The sequence below is a fragment of the Rhamphochromis sp. 'chilingali' genome (genome assembly GCF_963969265.1).
Source record: "Rhamphochromis sp. 'chilingali' genome assembly, chromosome: 10".
Lineage (NCBI taxonomy): Eukaryota > Metazoa > Chordata > Actinopteri > Cichliformes > Cichlidae > Rhamphochromis > Rhamphochromis sp. 'chilingali'.
In genome coordinates this window covers 25,876,585-25,896,503 of record NC_137937.1, presented here as the reverse complement: position 1 = coordinate 25,896,503, position 19,919 = coordinate 25,876,585, and the positions used below count along the sequence as shown (strand labels likewise).

The 19,919-nt window shown below is 39.7% G+C and overlaps 1 protein-coding gene across 1 annotated transcript in view; it reads right to left on the bottom strand.

Annotated features, from left to right (window-relative positions):
• Nucleotides 1–2,007: 2,007 nt before the first annotated feature.
• ghra (growth hormone receptor a) overlaps nucleotides 2,008–19,919 on the bottom strand; it is a 28,999-nt gene continuing 11,087 nt past the window's right edge. Inside the window, exons 3-10 of the mRNA XM_080893270.1 lie at nucleotides 10,542–10,671; nucleotides 10,177–10,346; nucleotides 8,930–9,108; nucleotides 8,173–8,326; nucleotides 7,930–8,020; nucleotides 7,730–7,799; nucleotides 6,817–7,055; nucleotides 2,008–6,715 (exon numbers count right to left, since the gene is read on the bottom strand). Coding sequence (XP_080749396.1) covers nucleotides 5,956–6,715; nucleotides 6,817–7,055; nucleotides 7,730–7,799; nucleotides 7,930–8,020; nucleotides 8,173–8,326; nucleotides 8,930–9,108; nucleotides 10,177–10,346; nucleotides 10,542–10,671 — 1,793 coding nt within the window. The 3' untranslated portion in view covers nucleotides 2,008–5,955. The remainder of the gene's footprint in view (nucleotides 6,716–6,816; nucleotides 7,056–7,729; nucleotides 7,800–7,929; nucleotides 8,021–8,172; nucleotides 8,327–8,929; nucleotides 9,109–10,176; nucleotides 10,347–10,541; nucleotides 10,672–19,919) is intronic.

Sequence of the window (19,919 nt, the reverse complement as noted above, 5' to 3'; positions counted from 1 at the left end):
CTATTAGCTTAAAACAGTTAAAATTCACTGTTGAAATGATTGGGAAATTCTTAAATGTTATCATTCCACAAACAAGTAATAATAATAATAATAATGGATTGGATTTATATAGCGCTTTTCAAGGCACCCAAAGCGCTAGTATGAACATACTCTATTAAAGTTTCTTGTTATGTAATAATGTAGTAATGATATTTCTGATGCAGTCATGTTTATCCGTTTATCCCGTTACCTGTGGTTACCACCACACACACACACACACACACACACACACACACACACACACACACACACACACACACACACACACACACACACACACACACACACACACACAAATAGTCTCCGACTAGATGAAAACTGTCATAAAGTTGATAAACTGGCTCAGGACACTGAGGAGTTCCTGATTTAGAGAGTGGGATTTAATGTTTCAGCAACTCAGAAAATTTGTGAGTAGATACTTTTTCCCTTTAGATGATCTGGAGATGATTTCTGTAAAAAGTGTTTTCACTGTTTCCCCAAATATGTATCAGCAGGTGGCGATAAAGATCTAGACAATAAACCACCACTACACCACCATTGAGCCATTGAGCTGATGTGTATACTGTTGAAGCCCTTCCATTCATACAGATTTGATAGAGCCTTTAATTGACAAATTCACTGACAAATCCTCCCAAATTAGCATATTTCATACATTTCATACAATGAAATAAAGGGACTTCTTAGGTTGTTGGGTTACTCTCACATTTTCAAGGATCAAGGTGTCTGTTTCTAGTTTCCTGCAACATATCGACAAATGTGCAGAAGCAAAGCACACATCGCACTTCCAGTTTATGTTATGCAATTATTTATTTGGCTAAAGGAAAACACTTTGCTTGCACATGCTGATGACACGCTTACATTTCTGGTTTAAAGTGATTGCACTGATGAGTTCTTGTTGGTTTGGCATTGTATGACTGTTTGCTTGTTATTGAAATAGCTTTAGATGCAACAAACATTAACAGAAGTGTCATCTAGAAGAGGGGCACCTTAAGCTCATCTTTCTATACTAACATTGGTGTAATGATGCCAGTGTCCAGCTCCAAAATCTGTGAAATTATTTTAAAGACTTAAAGCACACCAGCTTCTGTTCAGTGTTATAGCTGAATTGCCTGTTGGACTGTGTGTCTGAAAAGGTCAACAAGCAACCGGAGGTAATAAATGAAGCTGAGGTGGACTGCTTGTGTGGGCGTAATTGGGCTGAAGATCCAATACAGAGGAACAGTGACTTATGGGTAATTACCTGCAATGTCCTGAGACAAAGAGCTGTGAGTGGCTGTCTCTCTGATTCAATCAGCCCCACACAGAGCTGGGCAGTACACAGCCTGTCTTAATTGTCCGATATGCTTTCCCCTCGATGCACGGATGCACAACGTTTCCTGCAGCCGTTTTCTCTCCATTTATACCGGCAGCGACAGAGACTCACACGCTTGTGAACTCATTCGCACAAAGTTCCTCTGTGTTTCTCACAAACAAGCTCACATTCTTCCCACTCCAACTGCCACACATACACGGATGCAATTCCAGTGTTCATCTCTGTCAGACACACACACGGAAATCTGTTTGCATTTAAACTCTAAGACCACATTGGGCAGCAAATTTTCTTCATTAACAGCCTTCTTCTGTCACTCAGTGCTGATCTGAGCTGACCTTTACTGTGCAGTATGCACTTTCAATGCTATTATACTTTTAATGACACAGCTGGCAGTGGTTTTGGGAGGTCTTGTGAATAGCTTGTTGAGCTGCATCTTGAAACGGAATTAGTCATAAACACTGTTGTAAATTATCTATAATAAGTAACATGATCTCGATAACTCGGGGAAATCTAATTTGTCTAGTTTACGTTTGCATTTAAAACGCTAGATTAGTTGAAAATAAAATAACTGGTCCAACACACAGCGTACAAATTGGAGATGGAGTTAAATGCAGCTTAGAAAGGCGCTTCGTAAACAGCATTAGCAGTTAGATTTGCCTTTGAAAACATTTTTATTTTTTCATTCTTGAAGACAACATGACAAAAATAATGACCAAGATGCTGTATATTTATTTTGTAACTTGTCGAGAGCTTATTGATCACATATACAACATCAGAAAGGCTCAATTGGCAAGAGAACAATATCAAATAAACATCACAAACAAGTTCTTAGCCCCGAGTAAAACAGCAGCCAACAGACAAGGACAGCGGCTCCAAGGACGGAGGGGGTGGGTGTGAGGGGTTTGTGTCAAAATATGAAGAAAACAAGCCAATGCAAACCGAAACGTCATACTTGAGACCACAATGGTGATGGGTCTGATTTTGGCATGCAGAACATTTCCAGCTTTATTAATCAAGATGACAACACGGCAGCGAAAATATTACTCATGCAGCACCATTCACAGTTAATTTGGCTAAGGTGGTGGGGCAGACAAATAAATAGCACATGGAAGGAAAGAGAGTGAAACCACTGAAGGTCATTAAAAATCAGGCTGTATACCGCTGTACTCAAGTCAAGAATGAAAGTGTTTCCTCAACAAGCTGAAAAATGTGTGGCTCGGTGCTCTTTGCTTGATAACGAGCAACAACCAGCACAGATTCCAGCAAAACTACTTCCAGACACTGTAGAACGACAAAAGCCACACTTGGACTGACAGGCTGGGGGCTAAAAGGCATCATTATAAAATATTTTACCCCCGTCAAAAAATGCACTTTCAAATAATGAAATGCTGAAATCACATAGCGGGAGGAAAGTCCGAGCACAGAGTTACAATATACCTATTCACTCTGCCTCTTTTTTGATATGACTTCATTAAAAATCTGCATTTATCTATCTATAAATCTTCTAGCAAATATTAAATACTCCATTACAATACATCTTTCTAGTAATCTGTTAAAAGCAATCTGTGTAAAATACGTTCTTTAAACAAAACTGAAGCTTATCGACACTGATACTGTTCCTCACTTTCTGATTACTCTGCTGACTAGAAAATATATAATACTAGTTTATAGCGCTGTTTTTTTTCACTCACTTGATACAAAATATGTCTACATCAGATATATATTGTACATGTACAAAGTGCTTCTTCTAAAGTGTCTGTAACATTTATAAGCTTGAAATAACATTTGAAATGTAGTAAACATTTGCACAGCTTGAAGAAAAGAAGCACCTCCCAAATATTTCTATCGTACTGTAACCTTTAAAAAACACTTTAACAGATTAAACTTTTTTTTTCTTCCTTTTTTTCCTTTTTCCACATTTCAGTTTGTACACTTTTAAAAATCACCATGGTACAACTGATACAGGATCAAAACAGTGCTTTTCCCATGATCTGATCTTCCTTCATAAAGTCAGAGAGCCTTCTGGGGGTCTTTGGATGAGTGTAAACACTGTGAAAGATTCTCGGGGCGAAACGGTCACGTTACAATGCTACTGATTACGGACGTCGCCTGCAAAACACTTACGTACATGTTATAATGATCGTTGCGCTCTCTCGACTGACACCACAGTAAGGCTCAATGCGGGAAATATACATGCACTGAGCAGCAATATATTGTGGCTACTACTAATGACGCAAAATATAAATGCTTGTAATTTTACAGCAACAGTCAATATATTAAGACTTTTCTGCAACAGCAAGGACTCGCTGGGATCATTAGCGCCAGGCTGCAACGACATAATGCTGAGATATAAAGGCGAGATAGAGAGAAGTGGCACATATTTATCAGATTCCCATTAAAAAAAATCATTTTATGGCTCTTGCATTGCTATGAGAATGTCGGATTAAAAGGCATATATTATCTGACTCATCTATCCACTTATCTGTATTAACGATGTATTTCTATGCTGGATGTGCTTCCTTTGCTCTGTAGAATACATTTGTGTTATGGTGAGAAAAGCTCATTTGGAGGCTGCCAAATGGAGGCTGTTCAGATTCAGATTGATTTCACCCACATTGTGCGCATGCGCCATTAGCGTGCTGCCTGCTGTAACCCTAATTTCCTTCGGGATTAATAAAGTATTCTGATTCTGATAGTATTACAAAAATCCCCCAATTCCCAGGACAAATTTATTGTAAACATTATAAAGATATCTAACTTATTAAGCAACAATATATAACTGAGCTTTTCTTGGGGAGGAATGCTCGCAGCTACATACATGTCAGTTTGCAAGTGGTCAGTACGAACTTTCATAATCACTTTGGATTTGAAAGGTTTTGTGAGCATGATTAGCAGGATGCTTATTGTGGTTTGCAGCTGATAAACTAGGTGAACGAGGCAAAGACTAAAATATGATTAAGGGAAATAGTTTTACGCATTATTGTCTTGTATGCATGCACGCACGTGCGTGTTGCCGTTGCAGTGCTTGTGCAGATTTTTAAAAGCGATATCTCTGCACAGTTCACCTACACTGTCCACTTCTAGATCTTGCCTGCACAAAGCAATGCATAAATGCACAAGTTGTGATTGCATAAACATAGTACCATAGCACAGAACTGGCAAGCCACTTATAATATTATAGGCACAGGCTGTTAACACTTGGCAGTTAATAGGTAGAAAGATTTAGCTAATTACATTTAAAGTATACTTTCACAGTCTTTCAGCTTGCTTCATTTACACCAGAGGAATACAAACCCCAAGAAGAAAGCTTGAGCATTATGGTTTAAGTTAAAAAAATACGCTGCCCTAGTCTCTCTTAATTGCTAGCTGTGTGCATGTGTCCCTTTCTCTCCGGTAAACTACTTAATCAACGTGCCCTTGAGCAAGGCACTTGGTGGTGCTCTGTAATGTATAGCCCAGTTTTCTCCCAGCTGTGAGTGAAACTGATAGAATTCTTCCTCATAATACAAGTGCTGCACTTCAGTGCAACGTATGAACTTGGCGTCAAAATTAAATGTCAATAAATAACCTAAAAAAAACCAAACAAACCACACAATTAGATATGTATATCAGCGTGTGATATTCAATTAATTATGGGTACTAGTCCATGAAGTGTTTTAATTTCTCTACTGTGTCTACTTATGTGTAAGTTAGTGGTTTCCTTCATTTCCCAGATTTCCTTTAAACACTTTCCACGAAAAGAAAGAGGTATAACTGTGACTGGACTAACTTTAATTTGCTGTTGGTGTTTGTTGCCCTGACTTTGGTATCTCTTGTGTGTGTATACGCGTGCTGGATGTTTTTTTCTATTTGTTTAAAGCATTAAACATTCTATTGAACTAGAGGTTAAGAGGAACATAGCTTGACATTATACGACCTCAATTCCATTACTTACTCTGAAAATATGAACAGCTACCTTTTAGATAAAATGAAGACTGGAATGCAAGCTAAATCTGGATAGGTATTGAACAGTGTACTTGGTTGTTGTTTTTTATAAAAATATATCTCTAGTGAAGTGCTAATATGATATGATGAGATAAGAACGGTCTATTGATAAACTGATAAAGTACCTCGTGGGGTAAACAGCATCACCGTCAGCAATGACCTTTGTTTGGTGTGAAAACTCACACCATCAGTCATGCACTGAAAGCACTCTGTAAAATTAAGACTGTAACAGTGTCATTGCTCTGGACACAATAAGCCAGAGATACAATGCAACACAAGGCAGTTAAGCATTGATATTATGTTTGCTTGGCTCACTGTAATCATGCATGGATGCATGAGATGCTGACGAAACAGAGCAAACTGTGCATTTGGTTTATGATGTTAATATTTGGCTGCCTCAAAAGAAAGAACTGCTTTAGCAGATGCAAAGAAGTTAAGAGAGTATCTTGTAGCCTTTTATATCTGCCTTTCAGCATCCTCTGAAAATAGACACCCGTACACATCTCAGCCGCCCAGTGTGCTGGGAGTTACTTGGTTTCCAACGGGAATCGGGTAGGACGACTGCGGGTAACTTCCTGGTGAATCAGCCTTACATGTAAAGGTCTGATGTCTTTGTCATTTTATTGTGAGAGGTTTCCCAGCAGGTCTGGGGTAATGTACCCCACAGGCATAGGTGCCTTGAGTGGGTGCTGTGGCAGGCAGGAAGGGGGGGTCTGGTGGCTAGGCAGGTTAAGGAGCAGACTGTGATGACTGTCTAACTCCTGAACCACTGTGTAGTCTGCAACAGGAGCAAAAAACTGGGGGGAGTCAGGAAGAATGTAAGGCGACGGATTAACCTCCATTGTGGCTGCAGGTCTGGGCTCCACTGGCTGAGGATGTATGATGTGGTACCCCTCACCGGGCATGGGAGAGCTAGGGGGAGGAGTGCTGATTTGCTGGATACTGCTCTCTGTACTGTAGGCACTTCCTTCTGGATCCACTACTAGCAGCTGAAACTGTGGCTCTTTTTGCTTCCGTTCCTCAGACTCCTCACTGTCTTCACTCTCTTTCCGCTTCTTTTTTGTCTCCTTCTCGGCGGCTGAGATGCTCTCCTGGATTCTGAGTTGCTGTCCAGGAGACAACACCACACCACCAGAGGGCATAACATTGCTAACCTGAGCGTAGAAGTCTGTGTTGACCCAGGTCTGGGGCCCTCTGGTTTGGGTTTGGATGAGCTGTCTTTCACCTGTCTCAGAGGCTGAGGATCTTTCTACAGTATCAAGGGAGGTTTCCTCTTCATCAGGTTGTCCTGGTAGAAGCGTGGCCATCAGCATTAGTGTTTCTTCTTCAGGGAGATCTGAGTTGTAACAGGTGGCCTGGGCGGACTCAGCATCTGGACCACTTGAGGAGAAGCCAAAAAAACAAGAAAAGCAAAGAAATTAGTATTCACAGAGCTATTTGATTAAACAAATAACACCTTTAAATGTAAATCTTTGCCATACCTGATTGAATTAGAGCAACTTATGTTGATGTGTTGACTGACAGGTTGGGACTGACCCAGGAGTTTCTGGGTGTCTGAGCCCCGGTTATCCTCCTTCTCTCCACTATCTACATCCTCTGTCTCATTGACCTCCATGAGCTCCACCCACAGCTCATCTTGGTAGAAATCTGGTGCATAAATGGGCAGGCTATCCATTCCTCCACCACTCAGCATAAAATTCAGCTCATCCAGCTTCCCCTTCTGCAAGTGTACAAACAAGTGTTCTGACATTTAGGCTCCAGAAATTGACAGTTTCCTCTGTAAAACACTCTGACTTTGCAGACTTACGTCTAAAAATTTAAACCCAACAAAAAGTGTATGGCAGCTTGGTCTACTCACAAATTAACAACATAACTTATTTATTAATTTACATCAGGATTTTTTTTTTTAATTGTTCAGAGGTGAGATTGTTTTGTGTGGCTTTTAAATGCACTCTGTGAATAATACACCCACAACACAATCCTGAATCATGATGCTCTTTCTGTCTAATTCCCTCTGAGTGGTCCTTATGTCCATTTTTTCTTGTTATTTATATTCAGTTTTGTTTCACGTTTAATTGGTGGTTGAGTCAGATGATAAACTGGTAGTGAGTGTGAGAGAGAGACGAGGGAGTGATGTGGTGATTTTGTGACCTAACATATCTCTACAATATGAGCCGCACAGACAGACAGGAATCTGTTTTCTATCCAAATTACAATTGAAATATAATTTTAAAAATGTGATTACACAATCCCTTATATAATGGTTTTACTTCCAAACATTGCCTTTTTTAAAATCTGATTAAAATACACAACAATTTTGATCCCCCTCTGACAGTCACGCTACTTGACTGCGGGGGTCTAGCATTTGCTTGAAAAATCACAGACCAGAAATACCTTCAATAGCTCTGAATCGATGCCTTTGATTTTGGGTGCAGGAACAGGCGGCAGCAGAAATATCATTAATCTGCAATGACAGAAGAACGAGAGAGAAAGAGAGAGATGTGCACCTGTGATTTAGCAGATGTCTCATTGTTTCACAGATGTTTTGGACACCACAGATGCATGAAAGAGAGGGAGTGCGTGAGTGCTCGTACCGGTTCTGCTGAGAGATGACTATGAGCATGATGAGTATGAGGATACCCACAGTCCCAAATACAAAAACCAGTGTGAGATGGACAGGAAACTCTAAGAAGCAAAATGAAACAGAACTCGTCATAATAATGATGACAACCAGTCCTCTGGCTTCATCAATCATACTGTGTTAAATGCTCAAAGAAAAAAAAAAACAGTTTGCAGTTCACCAAAAATGCATTGCATCATTCTAACACATGCGTTACCTGTGCTAGGAATCTCAGTCACTTGAATGAAGATGGATTCACTGAACTCGCCAAATTTAATGAAAACCTGCATCCTGCAGCGGATATGTACTTCATATTCTTTTCCTAAGTGCAGACCGTAGATTGTCTGATGAGAGTGTGGCTGAATCTCCAACTGAAAATTGCAAAAACAGACAAACCTTTTGTAAATTAAAAAAAGAAATGATGATGATGTGCTTAAAAAGAATGATGCAGCTATCCTGACAGAAATAGTAACAACACCAATGTTAAAGGCTGAGTAAGAAAAGGAGGGTGTCAAGTGGTCCGTTTTTATTTTTGGCACCTGTAACTACACAATTACTGATGCACTTCAGATAGACTGGATAGATGACATGCTATTATAACAGATGGACGTGAGGTCCCCAACCATCAGGCAAGCCAAGCGGTAATGAATACGAGCCTGTACACAGTCCCATGGCCTCTGACCTACAGATCCCTCCCTTCTCTTCCTTCACAGATGCTAAGGCCTTGCTCTGGCTTCCACAGCCTTGCCAGCAAAGCTCCAACTGCATTTTAACTACAAGTGTTCAGGGGGGAGGGAAAGAGAAACATAACACTCTGCTTCGATGACCTACAATCCATTTTTAAGAGCATGAGATTTGCTTTTTTTATTTGTGTTAATGTGCATGTGCAAAATCTGCTTTTGTCAATGTGAGGAACTGTGTGTAAAAAGAAATAATGGGCAAGCTTATTAAAAAGTTAGGAATAAAAGACTTACTGCTTCCCAGTTTGTGGTATTTCCCTCTCTGTACTGCAACTCATACTCCAAACGCATCCATCCCAACCTAACATCAGCAGTAGGTGGGGACTCCCAGTTAACCATGACATCATAATTTAGCCTGGAAGGACTTATAGTCAGCAGGGTCCAGTTTAAAGACACTGGCGGGTCAGGACGTACTGTCAGAGAAAAGGCAAAAGTTCATATTCGAACAGAAGGAAAGGACACTTCTAGTTACTGATTTGGTATGCTAATTTAGGATCACATAAAAAAGGTTAACAGAATACTAAAAAAATACTGCTTATGTTCAAAAAGTCAATATCTGTTCAATCCAGACTGTGTCACTCCCTTTACAAAGATTAAAACATTTAATTCCATTTAACAGATTTAAAACTAAATGATCAACACGTTTTGTTTTTCTCTTTTTTCTTCATTAATTTAACACGATTGATGAGGACATAAGGACAAAGCAAAGAAGTGAAAACCTCCACGAAGTCATAATTATTAAAGAAGGAGTCCTCCCATCACATTACATTTGTGTAAAACATTGATATTTTTGAACTGAGACTGGAGCAAATGCAAGCAATATTGATTGAAACTGCACAGGTCTGATTTGATATTATCATGAACACATCACAAATAGATATTTCTTTGGTATAACTGGAAACGTTGGCCATAAAGAAGAGGGGGAGAAGGCATTTTAAACAATGTCAAGAATCATCTGGAGCTGATTCAACAAGTAGTTGCTACGCTCCTTCTATAAACAAAGAGGTTTGGAAGAATAAGCAGCAACTAAAAGCCTGACCCTACTACAGGTCAAGTGTCTAAGACAACATCCACAATTAATTTATACTCATAAAAAGAACAAACAAAGATCTTTCCATGAAGAAGATGTCAGGCAACATATGACGTTGCCATATGATAATATATTGCTTGTCAGCATCTTCTAGACTCAAAGTATTTACCACTTAAGCACTGTTTATCTGACATAAGTCCAAAAACAAGTAGAATTTCCAGGTATCCTTCTGCACGAGTAATTCATTGAACTAGAAATAACCATTTTGTGCTGTGAAATATGAATATATAATTACATATGAATACATTAAGTAACATCTGTAAAGATCTCCTAATGCTATAAAGGATTTTTACATACAACCTGAAAATGAGAAACAGTAGGATGTCAAATTTTCTGATAAATCAAAACTTTTAAAAAAATCTGTAAATATGCACAAATCTTGGCTACTAACCAATATTCTCCACCCTGAAACAGTCATCTTCATTGAAATAGGTGATGTTGTTTTGAGTGCGAAGCTGCATGCAGTAAGTGATCCATATGGATGTGTGATTTGCATCAAAGAAACATTCCCTATTTGAATGGATATACTCGGGACACTCCTTCCACTGGCTGGTAGGAGACCTGAATGAGTGAAACAATGGCAGAAGAAACATAAGAAGAAGTAAAAAACTAAATTCTTGTCAAGTAAAGGTTATACCATCATTAATGGAGCTCACTGATTCACACAAAACAATGTGCCTACGTGAAGTTTTCTACAAAACAAGCAATTATTAGGATTTCTGAGAGTAAAGCAAGCATTTTGGAGATTACACTTACTCTTTCTTAAGGTAGAAGACTCGGAGTGCTCCAGGGGAGGAGAGGTTGTGGAAGGTGCCAGGACTCCACCAGCAGCGGAACGTCTCCTGGTCCCTTGATATACACTCAGTAAAATGAGGCTCAATGAGAGCTGAAAGACAGAGTTAGAAGAGCAACGATTAGAAAGGAAGTGAGACTGCATTAGGCTAATGAATCACCTTTATTAACATCTATCAGCGTCTGCAGGGGCTTTGCTTTATTCGTCTAACAATACAGAGATACACGGTCTCCTAGGGGCCCACTATCAATTTGAAAATCATTGCTGTGTTTTCAAATCATCAAATGCGCAAGATTTTCAGAAAGCTTACTCTGAACTTGAGGTCAAGCATACTGAGATTCAAAATCATCTGAGATATTTAGTAGATGCACCTTTAGTATCAATTTCATATGGAGCCCTTCAAAGGACATTGGAGAAAAAAGTTTAAGATGTATTTTTGCGAGAGCCTGAGTTACTTGTGCGAGATCCCGCAAAAGTTTTTGATTGAACTCCAAACACTTCCAGGTCAGTAATGAGACCTTGGAAACCACAGTTATGGAGGACACACACCCGTGGGACAGATGAATAGATTTTTAGTTTGAGCTTGGCCTAAACTATGAAATTAGATCAGTGCTTGACAGTAGAGACCGTTTTTATAAGTGAGAGACATCTGAAGAGAGTTCTTAGTGCAAGAGGACACACTCATCCGAAGGAGTACTCTGACCTGGCAGTCTTGGCTGAATTCATTAACAGCCAGCTGCAGTACTCGGGTACTGATAGATGTACGCTAAATGCGCGGAAAAAGTCTTTCTCAGGATCTCGCAAAACTTTTTCAGGACTCTGCAAAAGTAACTTGAATTTTCGCAGAAGTACATCTTCTTTTTTTTCCCCCACCAATATTCCATTCCTTGAAAATCCTACTTCGCCTTGTTCTCTAGTTATAAACTTCACGAGATATTCAGAAACCTTGACCTTGAGGTCACTGAGGTTCTAACTCATCTGAGATTTTTAGTAGATGCACCTATAATATCATTTTGAAGCTCCTATGTCTCCTTGTTCTCGAGTTATAACATTCACAAACTTTGCACCACTTGCCCATCCGCCCTCTTGCCCGGTAGTGTGACACCAATACTGCGTGAGCCTTTTACAGCTCAGTCACCTTTAATTGCACTAATATCATGACTTCTGGTGGTGTCAGACATCACTTTTTCACGGAAAGGCTGAGTAAACTTGCTGAAATCTAATCTTAACCTCAGAATTGCAGAAACTTGCCACAGTTGAAAACAATAAAAACACAACAGATAATAGCACCTTAAGGTTACAATCCACATTTAAAGACTATCAGATGAGCTCTGGGTATTAAGTGTAATCCTGCATTATTTATACTCAAAGAGTTGCTAGACAAATGGAAAATGCTTCCATGGCATGCTTCCACATGATTTCTGAAACAATGCACAAATACAAACTTGCAAATGTGCCAGAAATATTTTATTCCTTTCTTTTAACAACCGCTGCTGCTACCCTGTGAATCCCATGAATATCATTGCGCGCACATACCAGTAGAAAAAAAAAAGAACTTGCTAAAAAAGTATTATGCTGCTAACGTTTCGATGTGTCCAAACATTTCGTAACAACCTAACCCCTCCTCCCTCCCAGCCCCCCCGCTCCTGTCGGAGATCAGTTTCTCGCCCAGCAGAATATAGAGTCCCAGAGTTTGGTGCAACCATAAATAAGCAGCTGAAAGTACCATTGATTTCTGCTCCACTGGCTCTCCGCCAGCTCTCTCTTCTCACTGCCTGCATTATAAATCACACACAGACCTAGAACATAAACATGCATCAAAACACAGGGGAAAGAAATTACAGACCAACTGGAGCTGATAGTTTCTAAACATAAAACCAAAACATATCTCCACACAGACTCGTTAAAGATTGTTCACTTGTAAAAAAAAAAAAAAAGAAGAAGAAGAAGAAGAAGAAGAAGAAAGGCACGTTACTGGCATCTGCATACAGACATACACCTACCAAGCATGCATCCTGATTCAACTTACACACATCTAACTACAACAAGACAAGCTATCAACAAGACCAACTCAGGCAGGGCAGTCAACGCACACACCATTTATTCACGTGGAATATAAACCTACTTCGTTTCCATGCTATTTGGTGCCAGTATAACCTCATAATTCTCTGCATTCCTGTGCAGTTGTGCCTTTCCCACCTCCCTTCCCTTCACCTTTTGCACGCTGTTGTGCTTCCCCGAGGTTTGCTATTTCAGCTCGGCTTCCCTTCCCCATCCAACAAATTCCAGCTGCAACCATCAAAGAGCTTTCTGCAGACGCTGAATGCAAGAAGGCCTTAGAACTACAGAAGAATAGGATACTACAGAAGCAAAACTTCTAAGGTCCTAGGGTTTTTATATGGGCTGTAAATTTGGGGGGATAATAATTTGTATTGATTGGTACTTACACGTCTGAAAATGTTTGGGGTTACTCACAACTCACAAGACTTTTTATGATCATCAATAATTACGTAATAAGACGTGCTTTTTTTTTTTACGCGTTTCATCTTCCAGTTGTTATTCTTGTCTGCGAGAGAAGAAGAATCTTGAGGTCAAAGAGCAATGCCGTATTTTTAAAAAGCTATTTGCATTTTTTGAACTTAAAACCATGTCAAAGGTGAAAGGTTGAGCCGCAACACCTGGAGGGTCACACTCTAATTTTGTCATTCTCTCTCATTTCCTCCTTTTCAGTATTTCAAAGGATAAAAACTGGACCGTTCCAGCTGTAACTGACTCACAAGCCAGGGGTAATGTTTTGACAGGAGGATGTTGATTACCTGACTACATAGGCTTGTAATATTTTTTTAAGGCTGTGCTCACATTATCAGCATGTAGTCATATATAACTACATATATAACTATACTTGAGTTTCAGTAATGGAAAGCTAAATCCTGCCTGCACCTGCCAGGTACTAAATGAGCTGAAAGCCTGTGGCTGGAAGAAGAAAACTAATTTGAACATGTGTGTGTGTATGTGTGTGTACATGTGTGTGTACATGTGTGTGTGTGGGTGTACTGCCTCATCCTGGCTGTCCATATGTATCTGTCTGTCCACGTGGATGTGCAGCTGAGACTGATAAACAGCTCTTAGCTTCACGTCCTCTCTTCATCAGTCTGTGTAGAGGAGCTAGGAAACCATTTATCTACCTCCATGTCAGCTTTAGCCATTAGGGTTTAAATCCACTAAGAAACCTAAATAAAGCACTCGGCCCTAGGCTCTCACATCGGCTGGCAAACAGAACTGAAAAAGGCGAGAGAAAAAGGTGCAACCAGCATTTACCAGTTACCGCACTGCGAAATGCTCGATTGTAATGAGGAGTGGAATGATCACCTTTTCCAGCTCATTTGCAGATTTAAGTTAATGTTGAGGTTAGTCATGCTCCAAAAGGCTGACTAAAGGAACAGCGAGATGTGATGGAAAACGAAGAAGGAAGAGTGACGCCACTAAAAAACAAACATTAGCCGGTACTACAAATGTCACTTGATGAAAAGAGATGTTTTGAAATTAAATCAGAGCAGCATTTTCTTTTAATCGATATTTCTATTAATAAAGGCAAACTAAGTCAGTGTAGGCGACTGTTTATACGCTGCAGATCATTTATAATCTGTCCCAACTGTCACCCCATGTGACGTTCCCCTGGGTTCAGTTTTGGGTCCATTACTCTTTGCACACTCTTCATGTGTGCAAATATTAGTAGTTACTGACTGATGCATAAGGAGCATGAAAATGAAATACATATGGTTAGCTACGATACTTTGATCATGTCATAATGACAGAAATGCCTTAGCATTTTTTTAAAAACTACTTTCTGTATCTTTGTGAAAACATAAAAGTTTATGATTTTGTTTTATCATGAATTAGATTCGCACTAATAGATTTCCATGTAAATGTTCCATTACATTTGTCAACCGTAAAGCTCTTTAGCCCTGTTTACCCCATATTGTGGGCTACATCTATTACTTGGGACTTTTTGTTCGGGCACATGTTTAGGTATTTTTGTCCACTTCTTACTTATGATCACTATAAACAATGCCAAAAAGACATGTAAATGAGAACTTCTTGATGTCTCTTCATTGTGGTTTTAGTTTAAAAATGATTTGGTTGCCCTGTACTTTAAGAGAACACACAGACCTGCCAACTGAACCTGTTGTCCCCAGTCACATTGTTCACATAACTCAAGAGTCTGCTCTCAGTTGACCACAGAAAAACCCCATAAAATGACATGACACTAAAAGCAGCCTTGTTTCTGGAAGTATTCATTTAAACCATAAATATAAATGATAACATTTATAGGAGTAAAACTATAACTTAAACAGCACAATTTTAAAATAATTTAGCATAAACCCCCATGCTAAAAATGTTGTGACAATGTGAGATATGTAAGTAAAAACAGAATTTAATGATTTGCAAACTGCATAAACCAATATTTATTAACCAAAGAACGAAAAGATATTAAATATCTAAACTGAGAAAATTTGAAAAAAAAAAAAAAGGAGGGGGGGATTCTGGCAACAAGTTTCTAAAAAAGTTGGGACAGGAGCAAGTAGAGGCTGGAAAACTAAACGGTATTACAAAGAAACAGCTGGAATAGCATTTTGCAACTAATTAAGTTCACTGGCAACAGTTTATTAACACAACTGGATACAAAAAGAACATCTTAGAAAGACGGAGATTCTCTGGAGTAGAGAAAGCAAGAAATTCACCAGTCTGCAACAAACTGTGTCTACAATGTGAAACTATTTCAGAATAAGGTTTCTCAATGTAAAATTGCAAAGACAGTACATAATGTCATCAAAACAGACAGAGAATCTGGAGAAATCTCTGTGAGCAACAGACATGGATAAAAATCAATAACGGACACCCGGGCTCTCAGGCAGCACTGCACTAAAAGCAGGAATGATCCTGTCATAGAAGTCACTGACTGAGCTCAGGAACACTTCCACAGAAGACCATCTTTGAACACAGTTCGCAGACAGTGATTTCTGTGTTCTATGTGAATAAAACATGTTTATGAGATTTGTAAATCATTTAATTCTTTTTTTATTTACATTTTGCACAGTGTTGCAACAGTTTTGGAATTGGGGTTGTGTTTGAAGGTGCTAGTTTTCCAGTCATTTCACATATGCCTTATTCTACGCTCCCCATGTCTATTACACATCTATTCTTGGCAGGTGTCGAGCCGTAGTACCTGCCTAGCAAACTTGAGACCTTTCTGGCTGTTCAGCACCAACTTCTGCCATATGATCGTTTTTTTCCAACGCCATCATTCTGTTTGTGTTTGTGTGTATTTCTGTTATCCAGATGGAGAAGTTGGCAGCACATGCTGACACTGTGCTAAGAGTAAAAGTGCCTGTCAGTCTGCACATGCCAAGTCCTACATTATATCCCTGCACCAGAGCCCAAAGACACACGCACACATGCACAGGCGCACACACGGTAGAAGTATAACTGTGTGCAGCACACAACGTAATTTTTTTTCCATGGGAACATGTCTTGGATGACGAGGAAAAGAAAGAATCAGAGAGAAAAATTTGAGGACAAAGTCTAGAAGAAATTTATTTCATATTCATAATACTCTCATACATCTTCGTCATCTTCAAATAAAACAGGCAATGAAAATTACAAGCTCCAAACTGGGCTTAATGGTGAAGGTTACATAGTGACTTAGGACATGGTGCAACTCTTGACAGAGCCAGTAAGAGCGAGAAGCAGGCCAGAAGAGAGCGGGAGAAAGGTGAGCGATTGCAACAGGATACAAACAACGGAATGTAAATAGGTGATATAAATAACTCCCAGCTTGCACATGCAGTTCCATACTCAAGTGCACGGACACACACAAATGCATATGCACTAAACTTACACCTTGAAAACAATAAGCGACAAAAAATATGCCATTGTTCTGTTCCTTGAATACATCCTGCCTCTCTGCTCAGTAACACAACAGAACATGCAATGGGGCTTCTTCTCGTTTGAAGCTTGACTGGATGTCAAGTTCTAGATTCATCTGAGCCTCATGACAATGTTCATAGCTTTGAAGTCCCTGAGACACAGCCCGGTGTGTTTAGCCGCGTAGTGACCCAGTCAGCTTATTGTAGTCACAGTGACTAATGATGTTAATCTTCTCTAATGCCATTACAGCTCACAGATTTAGCTTAGTTATGTCATATTATGTCCACGTTCAAGTAAAGAACAAGTGTTGTTCTTGCTCCTAATTTTGTTCTTTGGACTTTGTACTGGAGGGTGTCAGAGATCCTCATATGGGACAAATCAAATCTCTATTACAGTGTGATACATCAACACTGTAGGGAGGTGAAATAAAGACATAATTTCTAGGTTAGCTGGTATTCAATTAGCCTATAGGTTTTTATTTATGTTTTCTGCTATATTCACGATTGTTAGCAAACTTTCTTTAAGGCTTTTCTTACAGTTCTTTGTATCTGGGACTAGGGCTGTGCGATATGACCAAAATCTCATATCCCGATATAAGAATTCTATCGTCCTGATAAGATATAAATCACAAAAATGTAACATTATCTGTTAATTCTGTGAATCTTGGGCAGCTCGACTTGCGGGAAGTCGAGTGTTTTAGCCATAGCTGCCCTGGGGCAGACTGGCAGAAGCCAGGCTGCCATATCGCGCCATCGGCCCCTCTGGCCAACACCAGTAGGCGGTAGGGTAAATTTATTATATCATATTACATTATATCCTCTTTCACATTAGAGCCACGACAGGACCCACTAGAACATGGGAACAAGTAAAAGTGAAATATAAGAATATTCTACAGAATGGTAATATTTATCACTTATATTGCTTTTAGTCTCTTGCAAAGAGAGCCTGAAATAATCTGTTTGTTTGTTTATAACAGCAACCAAGAAAAGGACAGAGCAAAAAAAGACAGGTGGTGGTCCTGCACCCCCTCGTCAACAAGTTGGTTAAGTAAATAATACCCTCACGGGAATATCAATATCTCTCTATGAGCACACTGTCGCGCTGAGCTAAAGGATCCTGTCTATCCCGCAATATACGCTGAATTCTGAGAACTCTCCTTGTCAATCTTGCACCTTCCGCAATGGGTTGCTCGCGTATACGGACAGGACATGGCTGCGACAGACTTCCCAAATCCACCTTCGCTTTTATAGCCGTGGTCTCTCATCTTGATTACACGACGTAATTTACAATTACTACTCTAAAATATGAATTACATCTGAAATAATCAAATACATGAAATAGAATGATTAATAGTACATTTCCCTTTTTTTAGGAAATGACCTGTATGTATCTGTATGAAATCAATAAAAGGATCAAGTACTGCATTATCTTTAGTTACATTGATAATATTTATTTATGGACAAACAGTGGTAAAATATCGCTGTTGCTTTCGTATAAATGAAGCGGACATACCTGAGTGGCCGCGATCTAATCCTGTTTACATAAAGTAAACCTGCTCCCGAGCAGGTTTACGCTTACGGATCTGTTGCTATGACAGCAAGTCCCGGATGAGCTTCGGAGAACCGAAGGATCCAGGATCGCGCGAAATCGTCAACAATCAAATCCAGCTAACTTACTTAGCGAGGTACGAAGAACGGGCCCCTGGTAACAGTTTCACTCCTACTGTGTGATGAATATTTGTGGTTTTCCAAAAAAAAATCCATCTACTGTATTTGTATGTGAGTAATGCAAAGTGAAACTTGGCTTTGCATTTGGTGTGAACACACCATAGCTGTCATTTTTCTTCTTAATTATTATCTCCCCTGAAAAAACACTTTATTTTCATTTAGTTTTTTTCTTTAATTGGAAGCTTTCTGTCTTAAAGCAACCTTCCCACTTTCACAACTCTCAGTCCTTTATTTGCAGTATGAAGACTCCATATAATGAGCACAATTTCAAAACAACTCTTCTGATTCTTGTGAATCAACAATTTGTCGTGTAAACGTATTTAGTGCGCAAAGTAAGACCATTTCCAATCACATTAGAGAACGAGGCACAGCGACTGCAGTTATCTATGCGAGTGTAGCGGGAGATACACCGCATGAGATGCATTCTCGCCACTGGCAGCACTCCGGTGTAGGAAAGCGTGCTTGCCTGGGTAGTGAGTGCAAAGAGTCGGGTCAGATGGCAACTGCTCATTTGCTGCGCATGCATCGGATTTACCTGCTCTAGTGTCACATGCGCTTAATCAGACCACATGGACCTTGAACTCTGGACATGGCAGAGAAAAGATACAAATACCTGACTCTGACAGCTTGGACATTAAAATTAATGTCCAAGCTGTCAGAGTCAGGTATTTGAATTCTTGTCTCTCTGCCAGGAAATGCAGACAACAGTCCAGGACTGTTGCTGATGTGTGAAAATGTTTTTTAATCTATCCTCTGGTATTCCTCCATCCATCCTGCAGCTTATGACACTTTCCTATTCAATGTACAGATATGAAAATCAGGGCAAATTTTCCTGCATGCAAAATGTTAAATTAGTCTTCTTTGCAGCATTGCTTCCATCACACAGCACTTTCCCAACCATGAATTCCCCTCAGCTTCTGCTATCTACAATATGCATGTCTCTCTTCTGCTCTTCCAACTTTGTGTTTAACTTCAGGCACCATTACCCACACAAGGCCCCAACTTTGAAGCTCACACCCACCGCTTGTCGTTGAAGCAGATGTAACTGTGGATTGTGTGTACAAGCCAGATGGACCAAACCTCTGCACGGTTACCACTAGCTACCACCTCTGTGGTAAGGAACACAGCCCTGTTGAACAGAATCAATCTATGCGCTTAAGGAGTGAGGTCCTTTTGAGCCACACAGACAATCAAGGAAGGAAGGTTGTGGAAGAAAATAAAAGAAAAAGGAAAGTGTGTGTGAGTGTATATGTGAGCAAGGATAGATAGAATGAAATGACTAACACAGCCTATAATCACTATGGTAAGCCTTTAACTACATAGGAGCATCTCCAAATGTCTACTCTTGGCTTGTTCTGTGGCTCGCCTAACAACAGACATAAATATGCTGCAGACACAGAATTCCAGGAAGACTCTTTTAAGTCCATAAGCAGAGCAACAAAATGATTTTAAACAACTCCAAAAGCATAATGCTGAGGGTGGCTCACATACTGCACAAGACTGCATTCTTACTGTAAGCGTTATTTTTTAGGTATATAAAAAAGCCCATGCAAAGCATTTTCCATTTAAGCCGTAGTGAGAAGAGCAGCTGTCCAGATTGGAAGTTGTGCAGTGGTGAGCTTGGGAAAGGCACAGGCTGCATGTGTTTGCTCATGCTATCACAGGCTGCTTTGTGTTTACAGATGT